This window comes from Rhincodon typus, chromosome 27, assembly GCF_021869965.1.
Source record: "Rhincodon typus isolate 14 chromosome 27, sRhiTyp1.1, whole genome shotgun sequence".
Classification (NCBI taxonomy): domain Eukaryota; kingdom Metazoa; phylum Chordata; class Chondrichthyes; order Orectolobiformes; family Rhincodontidae; genus Rhincodon; species Rhincodon typus.
The window spans coordinates 17,000,019-17,018,119 of NC_063358.1; the positions used below are offsets into that span (position 1 = coordinate 17,000,019).

An 18,101-nucleotide genomic window follows, 5' to 3' on the forward strand; every position below is an offset into this window, starting at 1 on the left:
AAGCTATAGGTTCAAAATGTATCAAATAATTCCCATTATGTACAACTACTCCGTGATTCTCATTTTTACTGAAGATTAGCCACTGTGCCATGACATCCCTTCAACGACAACCCTCATATATTATAGTGCCTCTGATGTAGTATCATTTCACAGGAACATTGTCATACAAGATGACACAAAAAAAAGACGTTAGGACAGGTGATCAAATCCTTGATTAAAGAAGTAGGTTTTTAGCTGCATCTTAAAAAGAGAAAACCAGAGAGGCTTAGACAATATATTCCAGAGCTATGGGACTAAGCAGAAGCAGGCAATACTAGGAGGAGACAAATGGGTGATTCACAAGGCCAGATTTGCTGGGCACATCATGGATTGAAAGACTGAAAGCAGTTACTAGAACAGAGGGGGATTTGAACAACCAATTTTTTTTTAAGAAAGGCATGCAGTTTGTAAGGAAGAAAATTTATGTTTGGTTTGCTAATACTTGGCACAACAACCTCCCAAAGACAGTGATGAGATATAGCGAATTTGTAAAGGTAAAGTCTTATTCTTTTATTAGAGAGTGATTGCTGGTGGTGGTTTAACCTGGGGGTCACCACACTTCAGACAAGGGGAGAGGTTGACAAGGAGAGTCCTTTATGGTAACCTCAGATGGTGCAGGAATTGAACCCACACTGTTGGCATCACTGCATCACAAACTGGCTAACAAGCCAACTGAGCTAACCAACTCACCCAGCCAATCTGTACTTATGAATAGACTGACGCTTCAGTATGACACTAAGGGACTTCTACGTGGTCAGAGGTGCTGTCCTTCTAATAAAGTCTTGCCAAGACCCCAACTGCCGCTCCAACAGCTAGTCCAGCACAAAATAATTAATTGCAATTCAGATGCTGAGGCATTTCTGAACAACGTGATAAAAATAGTCAGGCGTGTGCAAATCTTTAACTATAAATATGACAAATTGATTAAATGTGTCCCTGCCCCATATTGAAGTTCTTGGTCAGTACCATTATGCAGGGTTTGGTAAGGAATACTGCTTGTGTTTCAGGTTGTAGCACGCTTCGGTCTGAGTACGAAGGTTTTGGGTTCCAGTCCTAAGTCCAGTGTTTTGAGCACAAAATTTTGACTGATCACCACCACCACCACCACCTCCCCCCCCCACACCTCCACACACACACTCCCCATGTAGTGCTGGGTGAAAATACTGTCTTTTAGCTAGAAAGTTAAGCTGTGTTTAACCCATCTTGGTGACATTAAATAATTCCCATAACATTACATAAGGTCATTCTTCCTAAATAAGGTGTCCTCATCAATATTTCTTCCTCAACCAAGCTAAAGAGAAATAATCATGTCATTATCACTTTATGGCATTTTGCTGTATACTGGCTGCTGTACTTACCTACATTACAACAGTAACAGTTTTTAATAAAGGTTCATTTTTGGCGATGAAATGCGTTGTGATGTCCTGAGATCGTGAGAGGTGCTATATAAATGCGTATTGTTTCTGCTGGCCGCACAGGATTCATCTCACTGGGTTCTGCAAGTGTGTGTCTTGATTAGAGACTGTCTCTCCCTGGTGTATTGAGAGTATTGGCTGCCTTAAGCTAAGCCAGCTGACCCTCCATGTCAGCTCAGTACTGGAATTGCTGGTGCATTGGATCTGTCAGCACCGAAAGACAAAATAGCTTTTAGCATCGAGTCCAGAGGCTTTGAACTGATGCATGGCAAACTTTGATTTATTTTTCAGGAGGATGCGTGAAGCTGAGAGGAAAGTTCAGTGAAGCATTCCAGTTGAGAGTGGAGTGTATTAATAGGTGCACTCTGAAAGTCCTTTCTTCTCTCTCTTGCTGATTTCCTGCGATAAAGAAATCATTGAGGAGTCTGCGTTCTTAAGCCCTATCCAAACTAAACAACACTGAAGTCTCGGGTGACCTGGTTACATTGGTTTGGATATGGGAGAGTTGATTTGAAAGTTTCTGCTGGGTTGAGCTCTGGACTTGTCTCATTATCCCGAACCACAAGTGAAGTACGGAGAATGAAGCCTGTCACTCCAGTTGGCTCCCCCTCCCCTCTCAGGCTACTAAACAAAGGTCCTGAATATCTACGCAGGCAAATGGAAAGTGGAAATAGGGGCCGGGCACCGAGTGCTGTCGAGAGACTTGAAGCAGACAAGCCAAAGTATGTCAAAAGCCAGAAAGTGATGAACGCTAAGCAAGAGACAATTGCCAGCCCTGCTGTAACTCCACAACCTTCTGCTCAAAACTGGGTCAGACCAGGTGAGGCGAGGAGGCCATGCCAGGATTTTGATGCCAGGAAAGAAAATGCCAATTTGGAACAACTCAACAACATCAGAAATGTCTTTGTGGACAAGCCATCCCACAATCCAGTGGTCACGAGGAGAACCACCTCCAAGAGAGTCATGAGGCCAGACTCCTTAATCATTTACCGACAGAAACGTGACTGCAAGACAGGCAGCAATGAGAACTCCAGGGGCTATAACTTCATCCGACGCCTTTTTCAGGGGTCCACCAGGGACAAGCAGGTGAACTCTCTCGAGTTGCCAAAGATCATCCTGAAGGAGGGCAGTAGGTCTTTCTCTGAAGTTAGCTCTCCTGTTATGTCGCACATCAGTCGTCTCAATGACTGTGAAGCGACAGAAGTTGAAAATCATTGTGTCAAGCTCTTCACTAACAAGAAAATCGCAGGCTCAGTTTCTCCAAACCTTTGCTTAACCAGAACTCTCAACCTGCCAAGTAACCTTTCTGAAGCAAATAGCCAAGTAGCTTTGAGAAACAGGACTTTGCAACATCCGAACAGGGACCACTTGCTGCGTAATTCGGTCACTTTGTCAGAAGAAGAAAGGTTTTTCAATTACTGTGGGCTTGACCCTGACATGGCAGAGCATCTTGGGCTGTCCAACTTCTCTCCTGCTCCTTCAGACTCGATATCTCCCGGAATTCAGAATGTCAGCATGACTGAGAGTGATGGCAGTGAATTCTCTCATGGAAGCAGAGATGGTGAAGGCCTTTATGAAGAAGAAATTCAGGAGCAGGTCTCTTTGGGGATATCCATCATTGAACGAAATGCACGGATCATCAAGTGGTTGTACAGTTGTAAAAAGGCCAAAGAAGGACCAAGGGAATCAACAGTATAGAGTTTTAGAACTTGCCCCAAAATGCAAACGGAATATTTTCATTGAAGTACATTCTGTCTTAAGTATTAATACCTTGAGGAATTGAAGTAAATTCTGTCTTTAGCTCAACCATATGGCACATATTTAAAAAGTTTTATTTTCTTAATTTAACTGCTAAAACTGATGTTCAGTTTTGGTCTGAAAGTTTCAGTTGAAGTTAATGAGTGAACAAGGGATGATGAATGCAACATTTTATTGCAGTGGCAGCCTTGAACAGGACAGGGGGGTGGTTAGGGGGTGGACGCTACATTTTCCTTTTATTGGAGTATTTGTACTCAGAGGTCATGGACATAATGCTGGTCAAGTGGACTGTCTTCACACACTAATGTTGACAGCACACACACCCAGATCTAACATATCACAGGTAAAAAAGAAAGACCTCCATGGGATGACCTGAAGTGCTTTACTGCCAATTGAGAATTCGTAACTATTTGCTGTTGTAAAGTGGGCGTTGTGACGAGACAATTTGAAGCAGCAAGTTCTCACAAACATCAACATGATAATGACAACCTGTTTTTAGCATTAGAAAGAGAAATATTGGTCAGACACTGGGAGAAACATACCTGCCCTTCAAAATAGTGCTGTGGGATCTTCATTCATCTGGAGGGTGGACAGAGCCTCAGTTTAATGGGCTCACCCAACAGCTGACACCTATGACAGTATAGCACTCACTCAGTACTTCATTGGAAGTATCAGTCTTGATTTTATTCTCGAGTCTCTGGAGTGGGACTTGAACCCACAACTTTGACTCTTAGGCAAGAGTGCTACTCACAGCAGTCACCCAATATAAATATATAACATTTAGAGGCAAAGTAAAGCCTCTTTTACAATATCCTGCTAGGACACAATTATGTAAGAGTATTCTTGACTGTATCAATGTGACAATTTTTGAAGCAAAACTGTCAAATTAGGGGGAAATCTGTGCATATTAAATGCTGGAGTGTGATTGCACAAACTGATCTTTTGTACAAGTGGTGAAAGGTGTTTTTTCTTATCTTGTGATATGGTTGTACCCAGGCCCTGGAACCAATCAGCAACTTTAAGCAAAATCTCCACGTTTGGACCAACATTTTCTTAAATGTATATACATATTCTGAAAAACATGCAGCAGAGTTAAAGGAAATGAAGATTCTGGAAGTGAAATAAGGTGACCTTTCCAAATGCAAACTCGACAATTACATTAATTACCAATTTTCAAATAAACTTAAAGGGGTGTTTTTGTTTTGAAGGCGTTCAAAAGTTTTTTTGTAAAAGCTAAATTATATAAAGGAAAATAAAGAAATATAGACAGGTATTCGGTATTGATTTCTTGTAGGAACAAAAATATAGGAAACTTGATTCTGGTACTTTTCATCTTCCACTCATCAGGACAGATCAGCAAGAATACCAAATCTCAAAGGAAACAATTCCTTGAACTGCATGAGAAACAGGATGCAGATTGGCTGGCAAGTGGAATCTGAATGATTAAGGTTTTGTGACTTGCCAACGAATCAGCCCCGTGTTTATCATGTAACTCTATTTGTTGTTCCTATTGAGATTTGGGATTCTGTCCTGATGAGTGCAAGGCAAATAGCTTCAACAGTATATCATTTTGTTTTACAATACTCAAATTCTGTTCCAAGAAGCAACTAAAACATGTTAATTAATTTCTTCCATTTCTGATGCCATAACTATGCCAAAATGACTGGTTTGTCCCATGAAACAGAGGCTGAAGAGTTCCCACTAATTCTATTTTCCCACCTCTCCTCCTCAAAATGCCTCAAATTTTCAATATTCAAATAAACCCTCCAGTGCTGTGCTTGACTAGCTAGAACTAGAATTATTGTCATGTGTACTCAACTACAGGGATACAAGAGTACAGTGAAAAATGTATGAAGTCCCATCTTAGGTATAAAATCTTAAGTACAAGGTAGAAAAATAAAGAAATAAGTTAAAAATTCAACATTACAGTCCTTCTTTAGCCATGGTCCTGCAGACACTCCATGCTGGGTTTCCCACAAGAGCTCACACTTCCCACAAGGCTCGATCTCTCCTCCACAGCTATGGCTATGTGTATCAGCAAGTTATTGCAATGTACCCTAACCCAACTCTCACACATTATCATAAACATTATCTTTCAATAGGGAACTTCACTGGAACTTTGCTGATACACACTTCTACCCTGATATCCCCTCCCCCTGAGTCTACTGTGCCACCTCAGTTCCTGCCCAGGTTTTATTCCATAGACTGTAGAGTTATAGAGACCCTCAGCACGGAAAAAGGCCGTTTGACCCGTCGCATCTATGCTGGACAAAAACAACCATCTAACTGTTCTAATCCCATTTTCCAGCTTGCCCATAGCCCTGTATGACTTAGCATTGCAAATGGTTACCTAAATGTTATGAAGGTTTCGTCTCTACCACCTTTACAGGCACACTTCCAAATACCCACCAGCCTCTATAACATAGGCTCTATTTGACCAATCTATATGGATTAATGCCCTGTGCTCTGCATCAGTTTATCTGACTCCCATTACGACTTCTGACACTGCTCGTGCTCCCTTAAGTATACATCTGTCCTCCCCATGACCTCTGCTCCTATGAAACGGTGAGGAGCATATTCTCACCACTCTGTGAAAAAAAAACTCCTTGTTCTTTATTTCCCTTCATGACTTCTTCTATTTATGTTCCCTTGTTCTGGATTCGCCAATGAATGGAATCAGTTTCACTATATCCATCCTATCAAATAAATCCCTTCATAATGTAAAGATTTCTATTGATTCATCCCTGAGGTTTCTCTTTTTTAGATAAAGGAGTCTCAGCCTATTAAGCCTGGTCAGTAACGTTCTGCTAAAACTTTCTTTCACTTAATTCCCGGACATCTTCATAAAATCCAGTCTGTAATATGAAAAGCTGAACTGTGCACCTTGTAGTTCAATGAAAGATTGATTGCTTACTCAGTGTGATGCATATGGATCTGAAAGGGTTAATACTCCACCCACTGGTGATGACATTATGTGGACTGGAGAGTAAAGGAGGTCATCAAAAGGGACAGACCTATGCCTACCAACAACTTTTGTGATATTGTAGTTTGTTCTCATAACCTGTAAATATTGCAAAGATGCAATAAACTACGTTTTGTTTACTCTTCAAGATTTCTTGTTAGATCAGAGGATGACTGCACTCACTTACACGCCAGACCCCAGGAGGTCAACCTGGGAATGGAGACCATGTAAACCTGTAAAGAGCCCATATTACCTAGAAGATACAAGTGTTAGCACAAACAGAACTCAGCACAGTTCTCTGTTTGAAATCAACATGATGGCTTTACCCCATCTAATTGAGAGAGATAAATTGGCAGTTTAAGTAGTTTGCACGTAATATAAAATTGAGGGTGATTTTAATCCCCAAGAATAGGTGTGGTGCAATTCTAACAATTTCTGTTTTAACTAGAATGCATGTCAAGTAAAACAGAGGAGGTTCTATTAGATAATTGTATTAAGGCACTAGATGTGGCCAGAGTAGGAGCAGGAGTGTTATTTGAGGCCTAACAGGCTTATTTATAAATCCTACTCTTTCACCTACAATCACCCGCCCTGACCACTAGACCTCACACTATGATCTCCCCCTGCCTTCCTTTCTGCTTCTCTCTCTGGTGTCTTTCTACTACAGGCCTTCCCACCACACAGCCTATTATTCTGGTTGGCCGCTGAACTGGCTGAAGGACAGGAATGGTGTAGAAAATCTTGTAAAAGGTGGTGGAAGAAAGTGTACTTCTGAGTTTCCCAACCACAGTTCCACTCTCTACATGTTCCTGCAAATATCAAAAAGATATAATCTACAGCACAGAAGGTAACCATTTGGCATCAGCTTTCTGTAAAAATCATCCAAATCTTTCCGCTCTTCCTTCACAGCAGCACTCCACCCCTGTTAATAACCATGCATTTATTTTCCATGTCTAGTGATTATATGATACACTCAAAAGTTAAATTTTCTCCAACTACTCATCAAGCAGTGTGGGGTCATACTTGGCTGCAGTAAAACAAAATCTCAACCCTTTCTTGACTTTTTTGCGAATTATTTTAATCCTGTATTCGCTCATAACCCACCCACCTGCCACTGGAAACTGTTGCTAACATCAGTATTTATAAACTCTCATTGGGAAGAGTCTGCTATTTGGAGAAACTGAGCTGGATGGAGATGGAGAACAAATCTCCCTTCACTTTGTCACAAGTATTTTGCATTGACCATACAAAAGAATCCTTGGATTAATTACGAATAAGCAGATGCCTCCTCATTTATTATCACAAAGTATGATTAATTGAACCTTGAACTATCATGTAGACCTTACAAACCTATGAAAAGGAATATGGGTAGGCCACTTGGCCCCATGAGCCTGTTCCATTGTTCATAAGGCCATGACTGATCTGATTTTTATCTCAACTCTACATTCCTGAATATCCCCAATAATCTTTTATCTATCTGCCTCAGTCTTAGAAATATTTAAAGATTCTGCATCCACTGCCTTTTGAGGAAGGGAATTCCAGGGACTTGCAACCCCATGAGAGAAAAAGTGTTTCATCTCTTGTTTAATTGGGCAGCCGTTTATTTTTAAACTTTGACACCTATTTCCAGAGTCTTCCAAAAGAGGAAACATGCTTTCAACATTCATCCAATTAAGGCCCATCAGGATCTTTATATGTTTCAATTAAGTCATCTCTGACTCTTCTAAGCTTCAGACAATATGGGCCTAGCCTATCTAGCCTTTCCTTAAAAGGCAATCTGATCAATCCAGGTATGGGTCCCATAAACCTTCTCTGAATGGCTTCCAATGCATTAACATCCTTCTATAAGTATGGTGACCAGAACCGTACACAGTACACAAGATGAGGTTTCACCAATTTCCTGTACAACTTAAGCATAAACACCCGAGTCTTGCAATAAACTATAATGTTCTATTAGCTTTCCAATTATTTGCTGGACATTCTTGCCGTCTGAACCAATGTAGTTTTGCATTAAATATCTGAAATCTGGTTTATTTCTGTTCTTTCAAATGCACAGGCAACATGTTGGAATGGTAAGCATCTGCAGGTGAGATTTAACCACCATAATTAAACAACAAGTCTGCCTATTGGAATGAAATTTACAAAAATGACACATGATTGACTACAGTATACTTAACAAAATACAACAGAAAAGAAAGATTCGCATTTCTAGGGCATCCTTCACAGCTTCAGGACATCCCGAAACGTTTTACAGGCAATGAAATACATCATCATGTCTGTCAGGAATGCAATAGATAATTCTCACACACAAAAAAAATTGCTAATGGCTACAACTTGGGTTTTCATGATATCACCTGAAAAATGAATATTGCCTGGGAATGTTTTACATTTCACTGTATTGTTTGTCTCTATATTTTGATCATTTTCCTGCACTTTTTGCTGTACCTCAGCACTGGATATATGAGAGCTGTGATTGGATGTGGAGATCTTTCTCTCTTGCACATACATCACCAAGTTTTAAAAGATTTCAAATTGCTTCATGGTAACTTTGACTCAGTGGTAGACTACCAATCAGTGAAGTTGTGCGTTCAAGCTCATCAAACAGGAGGTCGGGAAGATCATCTGAATCCCATTCCCCTGGGTTCCATCAGGAACCAGCCAGTCAAGACTCAGGTGTTAAAGTTTCCCAGGTGTCCTGGCGCCAATATCCGCAGAACTGTTCCTGTCAACTTAACTCCTTTCTGGTATAGCTAAACACTCAGCCTGAATCTATCTCGGCCTATATTTCTCAATTTCCTTCTTATTCTGCATTTTACGGGGTAAATGTTGAGATTTGCACAATAATGTAAAATGATAATTATGCATCCACCCATTTTGCATCTCTATCCAGTTTTATTTAATTGAAATTAGTGGAAATAAAATTCAGAGTGATACTTTTGGGCTGACAATTCACTTATCACCTGCTTTGTGCTATCAAAGTTTAGACAGTCTCTCTCTGTCTCTATGGCTACATGCCTCCTGAAGTCACCTGTCTATTCACTATGCCTCCCTCTACCACATTTTTTGTGTCACTTTCAAAAACAGTAGCATTCATTCAAAAGTTATTAAAAAGAGAAACAAGCTGGAAGAATGTGATGGATGTTTAAATGTGAACTGCACCTGGCATTTGTGATTAAATAGTGTTTTGATTGAGTTGAAGGGGGTCTGGTGGGGAAAAAATGTGAACGTCGAGATGATTTTACTGCAAAATGTCAAGAGTTAAACCTAACTTCTGACTAGGACCTGACCTCAGTATGGACACTGGGATACTTTTGCTTATGCTCAACTCATTTATATGACCAGATGCTGTTTAGACCCAGGAGCTGTGCCAGTCTGTGATGTGCTGTTTTCCACTCTTGTTAACAGCAGTTTGGGGGATAGTTTATCTTATAACTCCTCTTGATAACTGCATAGAGCCTAATAGAATAGGAATTCCTCTGAATTCTTCATTAATTCCAGAGACAGGTCAGAAAAGTGACCTTGTAGAAGTGTCAGCATTTCTAAGTTCCTAAATGACTGCATCACTTTAATTAATGATTTACATTTCTCAATTACTCATTCTATAGTTCTCCAGCTCTTATTCCCAAACTTTACTCTTCCAACCAAGGTCTATCATTTATTCCACTGTTCTCTATGCAATTCCTCATTCTTCTTTCCCTCAGCTATGTCATTAGAGTTTGAGTCATCACATACATTACCCATCGTCTTCCCTTTTTAATCATGTCTGCCTTGTTCCCATTCTTGTCATTTTCAAAACTCCTCACAATTTGACTCTGACAATGTATTCTCTAATGCCTCTCTTCCGTCTAATTTGCAGCCTTACCCTTGTGCCCTCCCCGTCATCCAACCTTGTATCTCAGAGCATTGCCTTAAAGTTGTTACATATAACTCTTTGCAAACTATCAAGGCTGCTCTGACCTTCAGTAAGATCATGGCTGATCTGTATCTTAACTCCATTTAGCCTCCCTGATTCAGTAACCCTTAATCCCATTGCTTAACAAAAGTCTATCAATCTCAGTTTTGACACTTTTGATTGAGCCCAGCTTTCTATGGGAAAACAGACCCAAGTTTCCACTACCTTTCATGTAAAAAAGTCTTCAACATCATCACTCCTGAGTCACCTGGTTCTAATTTCAAAGTCATGCTTTTGTTCTGGGCTATAGCCCCATCCTCACCCCTACCTCTAACCATTGAAAATAATTTCTCTCTCTCTAACCTCTCAGCTCCTTTCATTATCTTAAATCCCTCAGTAAGATTACCTCTTAATCTACATTCGAGGAAACTGAAAGCACAATAGATAGATTGGTTTTTTAAAATTAATTCATAGGATATGGTCACAGACTAAGTCAGCATTTATTGCCTGTCATCTTATCGCCCACAGGATGGTTAAGAGTCAACTAAATTGCTATGGATCTAGAGTGACATGGAGGCCAGACCAGGTAAGGACATCAGTGAACCAGATGGGTTTTTACAAGAATCAGCAGTGGTTATTTGATTGCTGTTAGAGTAGCTTGTTATTCTAGATTTTTATCGAATTCAAATGGCACCATCTGCTATGGTGGGATTCAAGCCCACATCCTCCATACACTAGTCCAGTAGACTACGCAACTGCTTGCCCTCATGCACTGAATGTTCTTACCTGTGAGAATATGTAATACTGGGGACCATGATACAAAATTGCTGCTGAGGAATAAGGAAAAGGACCTTTACTCAGGAAATATTTAAAAGTGAACTCCCTAAATTAAAGACTTTCCAAAGGAAATTTAGATGAGTATGTGAAAGAAAATGAAATAAAAATCTACTCCAAATGGTAGAGCTGAGATTGATTAGATGAGTGAAATTTCTGTAAAACAGACTAAATGGGCTGAATGGCTTGTTTTTGTACTGTACATTGAGTCTTAACTAATCATCCTCTGGACATGTCTGTCATTGGCAAGGCCAGCATTTATTTCCCAGTCCTGGACATGTCTGTCATTGGCAAGGCCAGCATTTATTTCCCAGTCCTGGCGGCTGCGGTGAAGGTGATGGTGATGAGCTGCCATCTTGACCTTGCAAAAGTGAAATGGGAATAATCAAGCAGTGGGCTGGGGACATGAGAAACCATCTCACAGTCACTCACACCAGAACACTGACTCTTGGCTTGAGTCACTGCTCAGTGAGGACCCTGGAATGAATGTGTGGGATGAATTGCTGCAGTTCAGTCAGGCTCCACAGAGATACTCTTGTGTATTCTCTGCCCCTGCAGGCTGATGTCAGAGTTTAATACATTGACCATGCCAAATGTTCTCTGCACAAGCAAACATACACACACCCTTTCACCCTTTCAGTGCTGAGAAATGCCAAACGTAGGCAGCACCAAGACTGGAAAGAGTAGGAATAATGTCAAAGAGCTTCAGGCTCATATCACTGATTTGGTTTCAAAAGGTTCAAGGGATTTAAGATGAATGGAAGATTGAGGAAGGTAAGGAAGTTCAAAGTTTGGAGGATCAAGAAAATCGCCTTATTTTCAACCGTGAAGATATAGGACTGAATTTTATGACGTTTTAATGAAGTACGAGTTGTGAGTGAGTTTGATGGGGGGACTCCTCACCACAATGCTGAGCAAGTTTTCTTGCTGAGCCTTAGCAAACTCACGCATTAATTGCCATTCATCGTTCTATGGCAGGGATCATGTTTGATTCACATCCCATAGCATTTTGCAGCATTCATGGAACAATTCACCACTCACTAGCAGTATTGTGAGCTCAGAAATTTTGCTATTGCCTCAAATACTCCCGATGGTAATGAGTTCCACATTCATACCACGTTTTTGGTAAAGACATTTTTCCTGAATTCCTTATTGGATTTATTAGTGGCTTTATTGTATTGACAAATAAAGTTTTGTTTGTTAAGGCCTGTGTTTTGTTGATTGTGTTTGTGGATTTTTTGAGGGGCAACCAAGAATTTTGCAATGAAGGAACGGGAAGGCTGATGTGTACATGATTTATTAGACAGGTGACCCAACCACCATGCATGTCATGTGTCATGGCTAGAACAAATCTCACTCATAACTTTTTCATAAGACATTATGTAAACTTTAAAAACTCTTCCTGTAAGATACACAATTTGAAGCAACAACACTACAGGTGCAGGGTCTCATCACAAAAGCAGGGTTTTCTTTTGGAGCTTCTGCAACTTTGCAGAAGGATCCCAAATGATATCACCTAAAGCTAATTGACCTTCAGGTCATTTACATACTGTTCAATTCCACATTCATGCCTTTGTTCCTCCAGACCAGGCCATTGCAAAGCTCTGGAGCTGGAGGAACGCAACAGAAATTTCTGAAGAAGGGTCCAGACCCGAAATGTCAGCTTTCCTGCTCCTCTGATGCTGCCTGGCCTGCTGTGTTCCTCCAGCTCCATACCCTGTTTTCTCAGATTCTCCAGCATCGGCAGTTCCTACTATCTCTCATTGTAAAGCTCTCTTGGCCGGAATCCCACCCTCAGTTCATCCAAAACTCTGCTGCTCTTTTCTTTACTCACAACAAATCACGTTAACCCACTGGAATTTTGGGGGTCTCCGGTCTGTCAATACCTCACTATTCAAATTCTAGTTGTTTTATCAAATCCTTCTATGGCTTTGCACACCCTATTTCTGTAATCTCCTCCAGTTCCACAACCTGACCAGGTCTCTTTGAACCTTTAATTCTGGCATCGTGCTCATCTCCAATTTTCATCGCTTCAATATTGCTTTAGCCACCTTAGTCCCAAGCTCTGGAATTCGCTCCTCAAACCTTCACACCTGCTTCTCCTTCTTTAACACATTCCTAATATCTCTTTACTTAGTCCTCAGTACAAACTGTTGCCTGATACTGGTTCTGTGCAGTTCTATATTAGATGCTCATTAATGCTCTAAATGAATGCAAATTATTGAATCAGAAGGTGAAAGTTTTAAGCCCAACATTAGATATTAATGGTGAGATGAAACTGGAGATGGCCCCTAGTTATGGTTGACTTCCAGTGGAATACCCGCGACCTGATGAGCACTGACTCAAGGTTAGTATTCCTGCCTGAATCAGAAGGCTGACTTTGAGCTACATTTTATCCTGTCTGAGTAAGCAGAGGCTGACTCTGAACACTGGGCGAGGAACAGCACTGGGACCAATGATTTCTGTCTCTGCCCCTGCTTCCATTATCCTTTCAGCAAGTGCATTCAGAATCATAAAAAATTCGCTGCAAAATAACAACTTCTTCTCATCTCCCCCTGCCTGACACAGAAATAGAAAATGTTGGAGAACTCCAAGGGTGTGGCTGCATGTGGGGACAGGTAGAATGAATAAATGGTAGAATGTGTTAATATTTTCAGGTGGATTTTAGTCCTGTAAGAGGCTAGTGGTGTTGCCATTCACCTTCACTTAGCAAACTACAAGAAGAAAACAGACTGCAATCATGCAAACAGTGAAAACCTGCTCCTTTTTGTTGAGAACATGTGTCAAGTCTAATCTACAATGTTGACAGACAAGAATAGCTGAGTGGAGAGATCATTGTGTGGGATATCAGGTTCCTGGGACTAAGTGTGGGAACCTTGTGTAATTCTACCTGATAGAGGTGAGCGGGCAATGATCACGGGAAATACACACAGAGAAACAGATAAAATGTTCGGATGAAAAGCAATTATTCATTCGTATTGAGGAGAAAACCATTCTTTGCAAGAAAACAGAGATATTTCCAAGAACAGAAACAACAAATGAGCACAGGGTTGGCGATCCTCCAACAACAACAACTGCAATTATATAGCACCTTTGATGAAATAAAATGTTTCGAATTGTTTCACATATTGACAAACAAAATTTGACATCGAGCCCATAAGGAAGTATCAGGACAGGTGACAATGAAGGAGCATCTTACAGAAGAAATGAAGTAGAGAGACAACGGGTTTTGGGATGGGAAGTTTAGGGCCATATAGGCAGCTCCAGCTTGTCTGCCATTGGCAGAGTGATGGAAATCAGAGATGTGCAAAAGTTCCATTGGAGGAGTACAACATTTAAAAGACATTTGGATAAGTTCATAAATAAGAAAGGTTTGGAGGGATATGGGCCAAGCGCAGGCAGGTGGGACTAGTTTAGTTTGGGATTATGAGAGATAGTAGGAACTGCAGATGCTGGAGAATCCGAGACAACAAGGTGCAGAGCTGGATGAACACAGCAGGCCAAGCAGCATCATAGGAGCAGGAAGGCTGATGTTTCCGGCCTAGACCCTTTTCTGATGAAGGGTCGAGGCCTGAAACATCAGCCTTCCTGCTCCTATGATGCTGCTTGGCCTGCTGTGTTCATTCAGCTCTGCACCTTGTTGTCTCTTAATTTGGGATTATGGTCGGCGTGGACTGGTTGGACTGAGGTGTCTGTTTCTATGCTGTATGACTCTATGACTCCACGACTGCAGAAACCTCAAGTAGGTTGTGGGATTGGAGGTGGCTGTAGAGATTGAACAATTTGAAAACAAGAACAAAAACCATAGAATCAAGGGATTGCCAGCCTGGGAGACACAGGTCAGTGAGCACGTCTAGAGACTCCAGAAATGAGAACTTGTGCTCCTGGGTACTGTTGCATGAAACACAAGAGAAAAATCATTGCGACATTTTTTTAAAAAGTTGTACTTTTTCATTTGCTTTGAACACTTTTCATCATTACTATTAGGTGGGGGATGGGGAAGGCTATTTGACTGATGAGGGAGATATAGTCTCTTATTACTAACTAATGGGTTGAAAGATTATGGAGAGTGGGCAGGAAAGTGGAGATGAGATCGAGATGAGATCAGTAGTGATTGTCTCAAATTACAGAATAGGCTTCAGGGGCTGAATTGCTGACCTGCACTAAGTTCTGACATTCTTATTAATAGTAGCTCTGGACTGTATTTGGACCTGGGGGACAGCACTGACAGCACCAAGGACATTCCCTACAGTTCACAGAACACCCAAGGCTGGCTTGATAGACCTTCTTTCTGGTTGGAATGCAGCTGCGGGTCTTGCTTGGCAGCGACGGAGCCCTGCCAGGTCGAGTCCCCACACCCATATGCTCCTTATGCCACAAAGAGACGGGCAGCTTCAGATCACCCTGGTCACCAATGTCAAGGCTTGTCATTGGGCAAAATAGATACTCACTTTTCAGCTCTTAGTGACCTTATTGGCAGGTAGTCAGACGAGTTCTGTCACCACTGGGTGTGGTGCGTTAATCGCCAAAAACTACATTCACCAACAGCCTTAGAAAATATATGGGTGATTTCCATCTGGGAGCGAGCCATACCCTCTCAACGTCACACACAGGTATCCAGACCAAGATACACTCAACGAGATACACTCACACTCCCTCATCTCTCTCATACAGAGAAAAAAACAGACACTCTGTAAAGCAGGGTCATCTAGTTATCATTATCCATTTCTGAAGAAGGGTCTAGGCCTGAAACGTCAGCCTTCCTGCTCCTCTGATGCTGCTTGGCCTGCTGTGTTCATCCAGCTCTCCACCTTGTTATCTCAGATTCTCCAGCATCTGCAGTTCCTGCTATCGCATCTAGTTATCAATGATTTTGTACCCTCCATAGCCTGAAGGGGTCGAGGCCATCCATAGAACAGATATTCCCATCCCAGCTGCGGCTGGTTAAGGTTCAGTCTATTTATCGATTCAGGGACCTTGCTGATCTGAAACTCAGTTTAATAATGTACATTTGACAAGCCTGAGATCTGCTTCGCACTTCAGTCAAATCCACTTCAAATGAGATGCTGGTTTGATTGACCTCTCCCATTAACTATAAGTGGGAAGAATATGTGGGCTGGTCCGGGCCCTTTACAGCACTGCAGGAATGCACTCAGCACCTGGCCCAGTAACTCTGCCTCACCACCACTCTTTGTAATGATGGTGATCTCATTTCCTCTCAGACATTACTGCCAGGCCCTGTAGGAACAACCTACAGATGTTGACAGTTTGACTTTGTGCATGTTTTATTGCCTGCATTACACAAAGAAACAAAACATGCAGCAAATAAAATGGCAAAAAATAAAGAGAAAATAAACCTTTCATGACTTCAGCTTGTTGCAGAACACTTTACAGCCAGGGACTTTTGAAAACCAGTCACTGTTGGGATGTAAGAAATACAGCAGTCAGTGAGTGCATGGCAAGATCCCACAGACAGCAATGGGATATTGGCCACAGCATCTCTTTTATTGATGCTCAAGGTGTTGATAAATAATTGGCCCCAGGGCCCAGTGACAACTGTCCTACTTCTTCTTGATTTAGTGGCATCGGATTTTTACATCATCTGAGAGGGAAGACAGGCCCATATGACATTCAAAAGGTGGTATCCTAAGCAGTGGGGTGTTCTGTCCCTACTGCACTAAAATGTCAGCCTTTTGTTCTCAAGCATCTGTTGTGGGATTTGAACTAACAGCCAGAACACTTAAATCTTGTGTCTGAGGAAGTTAATCTTTGTTTGCAATGTTGAAATACTGACTCAGAGGCCATGGGTACATGGCTCACTGGGAGATGCAGAGTGACGTGTACCTGGTACAACAGAGACTAAGCAGTTCTGTACTTCATTAGCTATGAAATTCTCAATGGTGTCCTGAGTTTATGAAAGGCGCTCTAGAAATGAAAGTCCTTTCTTTCTTCCTGTATCTCAGTCAGTTATCCGGCCTTTATTAGACGGAATTAGAAAAGTTTGTCGCAATTTAGCTTGAAGTCATAGAGTTGAAATCTTTCCCAAATCAGTGAAGGCAAGATCTTGTCTTGACATTTAATATGATGGGTGTACAGGGCACATTATTGGACAAATGCAATCATCAGTACAGTGGTCTTGTCTTCACTTCAGACTCTTCTCAATTACGAGTGTGTCCTGGGGTTAAACGACTGGTTCCAATCGCAGCCGAGATGACTGTGCCACTGAATAAGAGTCCCCTGGAGAGCTGAAATGAAATCCTTCATGGAGCCAGATTTATAACCCTGTAACAGGAACCAGCTTGAAAATGCCCACCGTCAGAAAGAAACTCTACCCATAAATCCCCGCCTGCTGATTTTTCCAGGCTCACCTTTGCCCTTTCACCCTGAGGGCATCGTCCTACATAATCATCGACGTCCTGCTTACACTGATTAGTTGCAGTATTTAGTTGCAAAGATTTGCCCCGAGTTAATGGGAACTAAGAAGCAGGAGACACTTTGCTATCAATGGCAATGTGAACTTTTACCATCTCCACCCCCACCCCATTCCAATTATTATCCCACCCCCTCTTAGATTGACCTGGTTCCTATAAGTTGTCATTCCCTCGATAGTTTGAGGATATGCAATGAAAACAGCTCCTGTTCTTGCTCACATAAGCGCTCCATTTACATTAGCCTGCACTATCATTCCTAGAACTGAACCCACTCCATACTATCAGTCTTATTACAATTACAAGGTTAGAGTCACATGGCCAGTTTAGATAAGGAAGGTCAGTTCCATTACATAGTACATCCCATAGAATTATCGACACAGAAACACACAGCATTTGGCACACTGGTTTGGTTTGTGCTGATATTTGTGTTCCACAATTCCCCAAGCCTCATTCCTACCTTACTTCACCTCACTGTATTGATAAATTATTGAATGAATCCCTTCCTGTTCTGTGTCACTGCCTTGATTGCATTTCCCACAACTATGGTAATGGTGAGTTCTATACTCTCAGTGCTGTATGTGAGGATTCATCTCAATTCACTAGTGGACTTATTATGGACCATGATAAATTAAATATCCCTATTTTTGTCCTGACTTTTCCCAATCGATCACTATCCCAAGTAAAAACCGAAAGAACTGCGGATGCTGTAAATCAGGAACAAAAACAAAGTTGCTGGAAAAGCTCAGCAGGTCTGGCAGCATTTGTGAAGG

At 41.4% G+C, this 18,101-nt stretch overlaps 1 protein-coding gene across 1 annotated transcript in view; it reads left to right on the plus strand.

The window, feature by feature from the left end:
• LOC109929355 (protein FAM110D-like) overlaps window positions 1–6,336 on the plus strand; it is a 105,911-nt gene extending 99,575 nt beyond the window's left edge. The window contains exon 2 of the mRNA XM_020529028.2: window positions 1,746–6,336. Coding sequence (XP_020384617.1) covers window positions 2,034–3,152 — 1,119 coding nt within the window. The 5' untranslated portion in view covers window positions 1,746–2,033 and the 3' untranslated portion in view covers window positions 3,153–6,336. The remainder of the gene's footprint in view (window positions 1–1,745) is intronic.
• The last annotated feature ends 11,765 nt before the right edge of the window (window positions 6,337–18,101 follow it).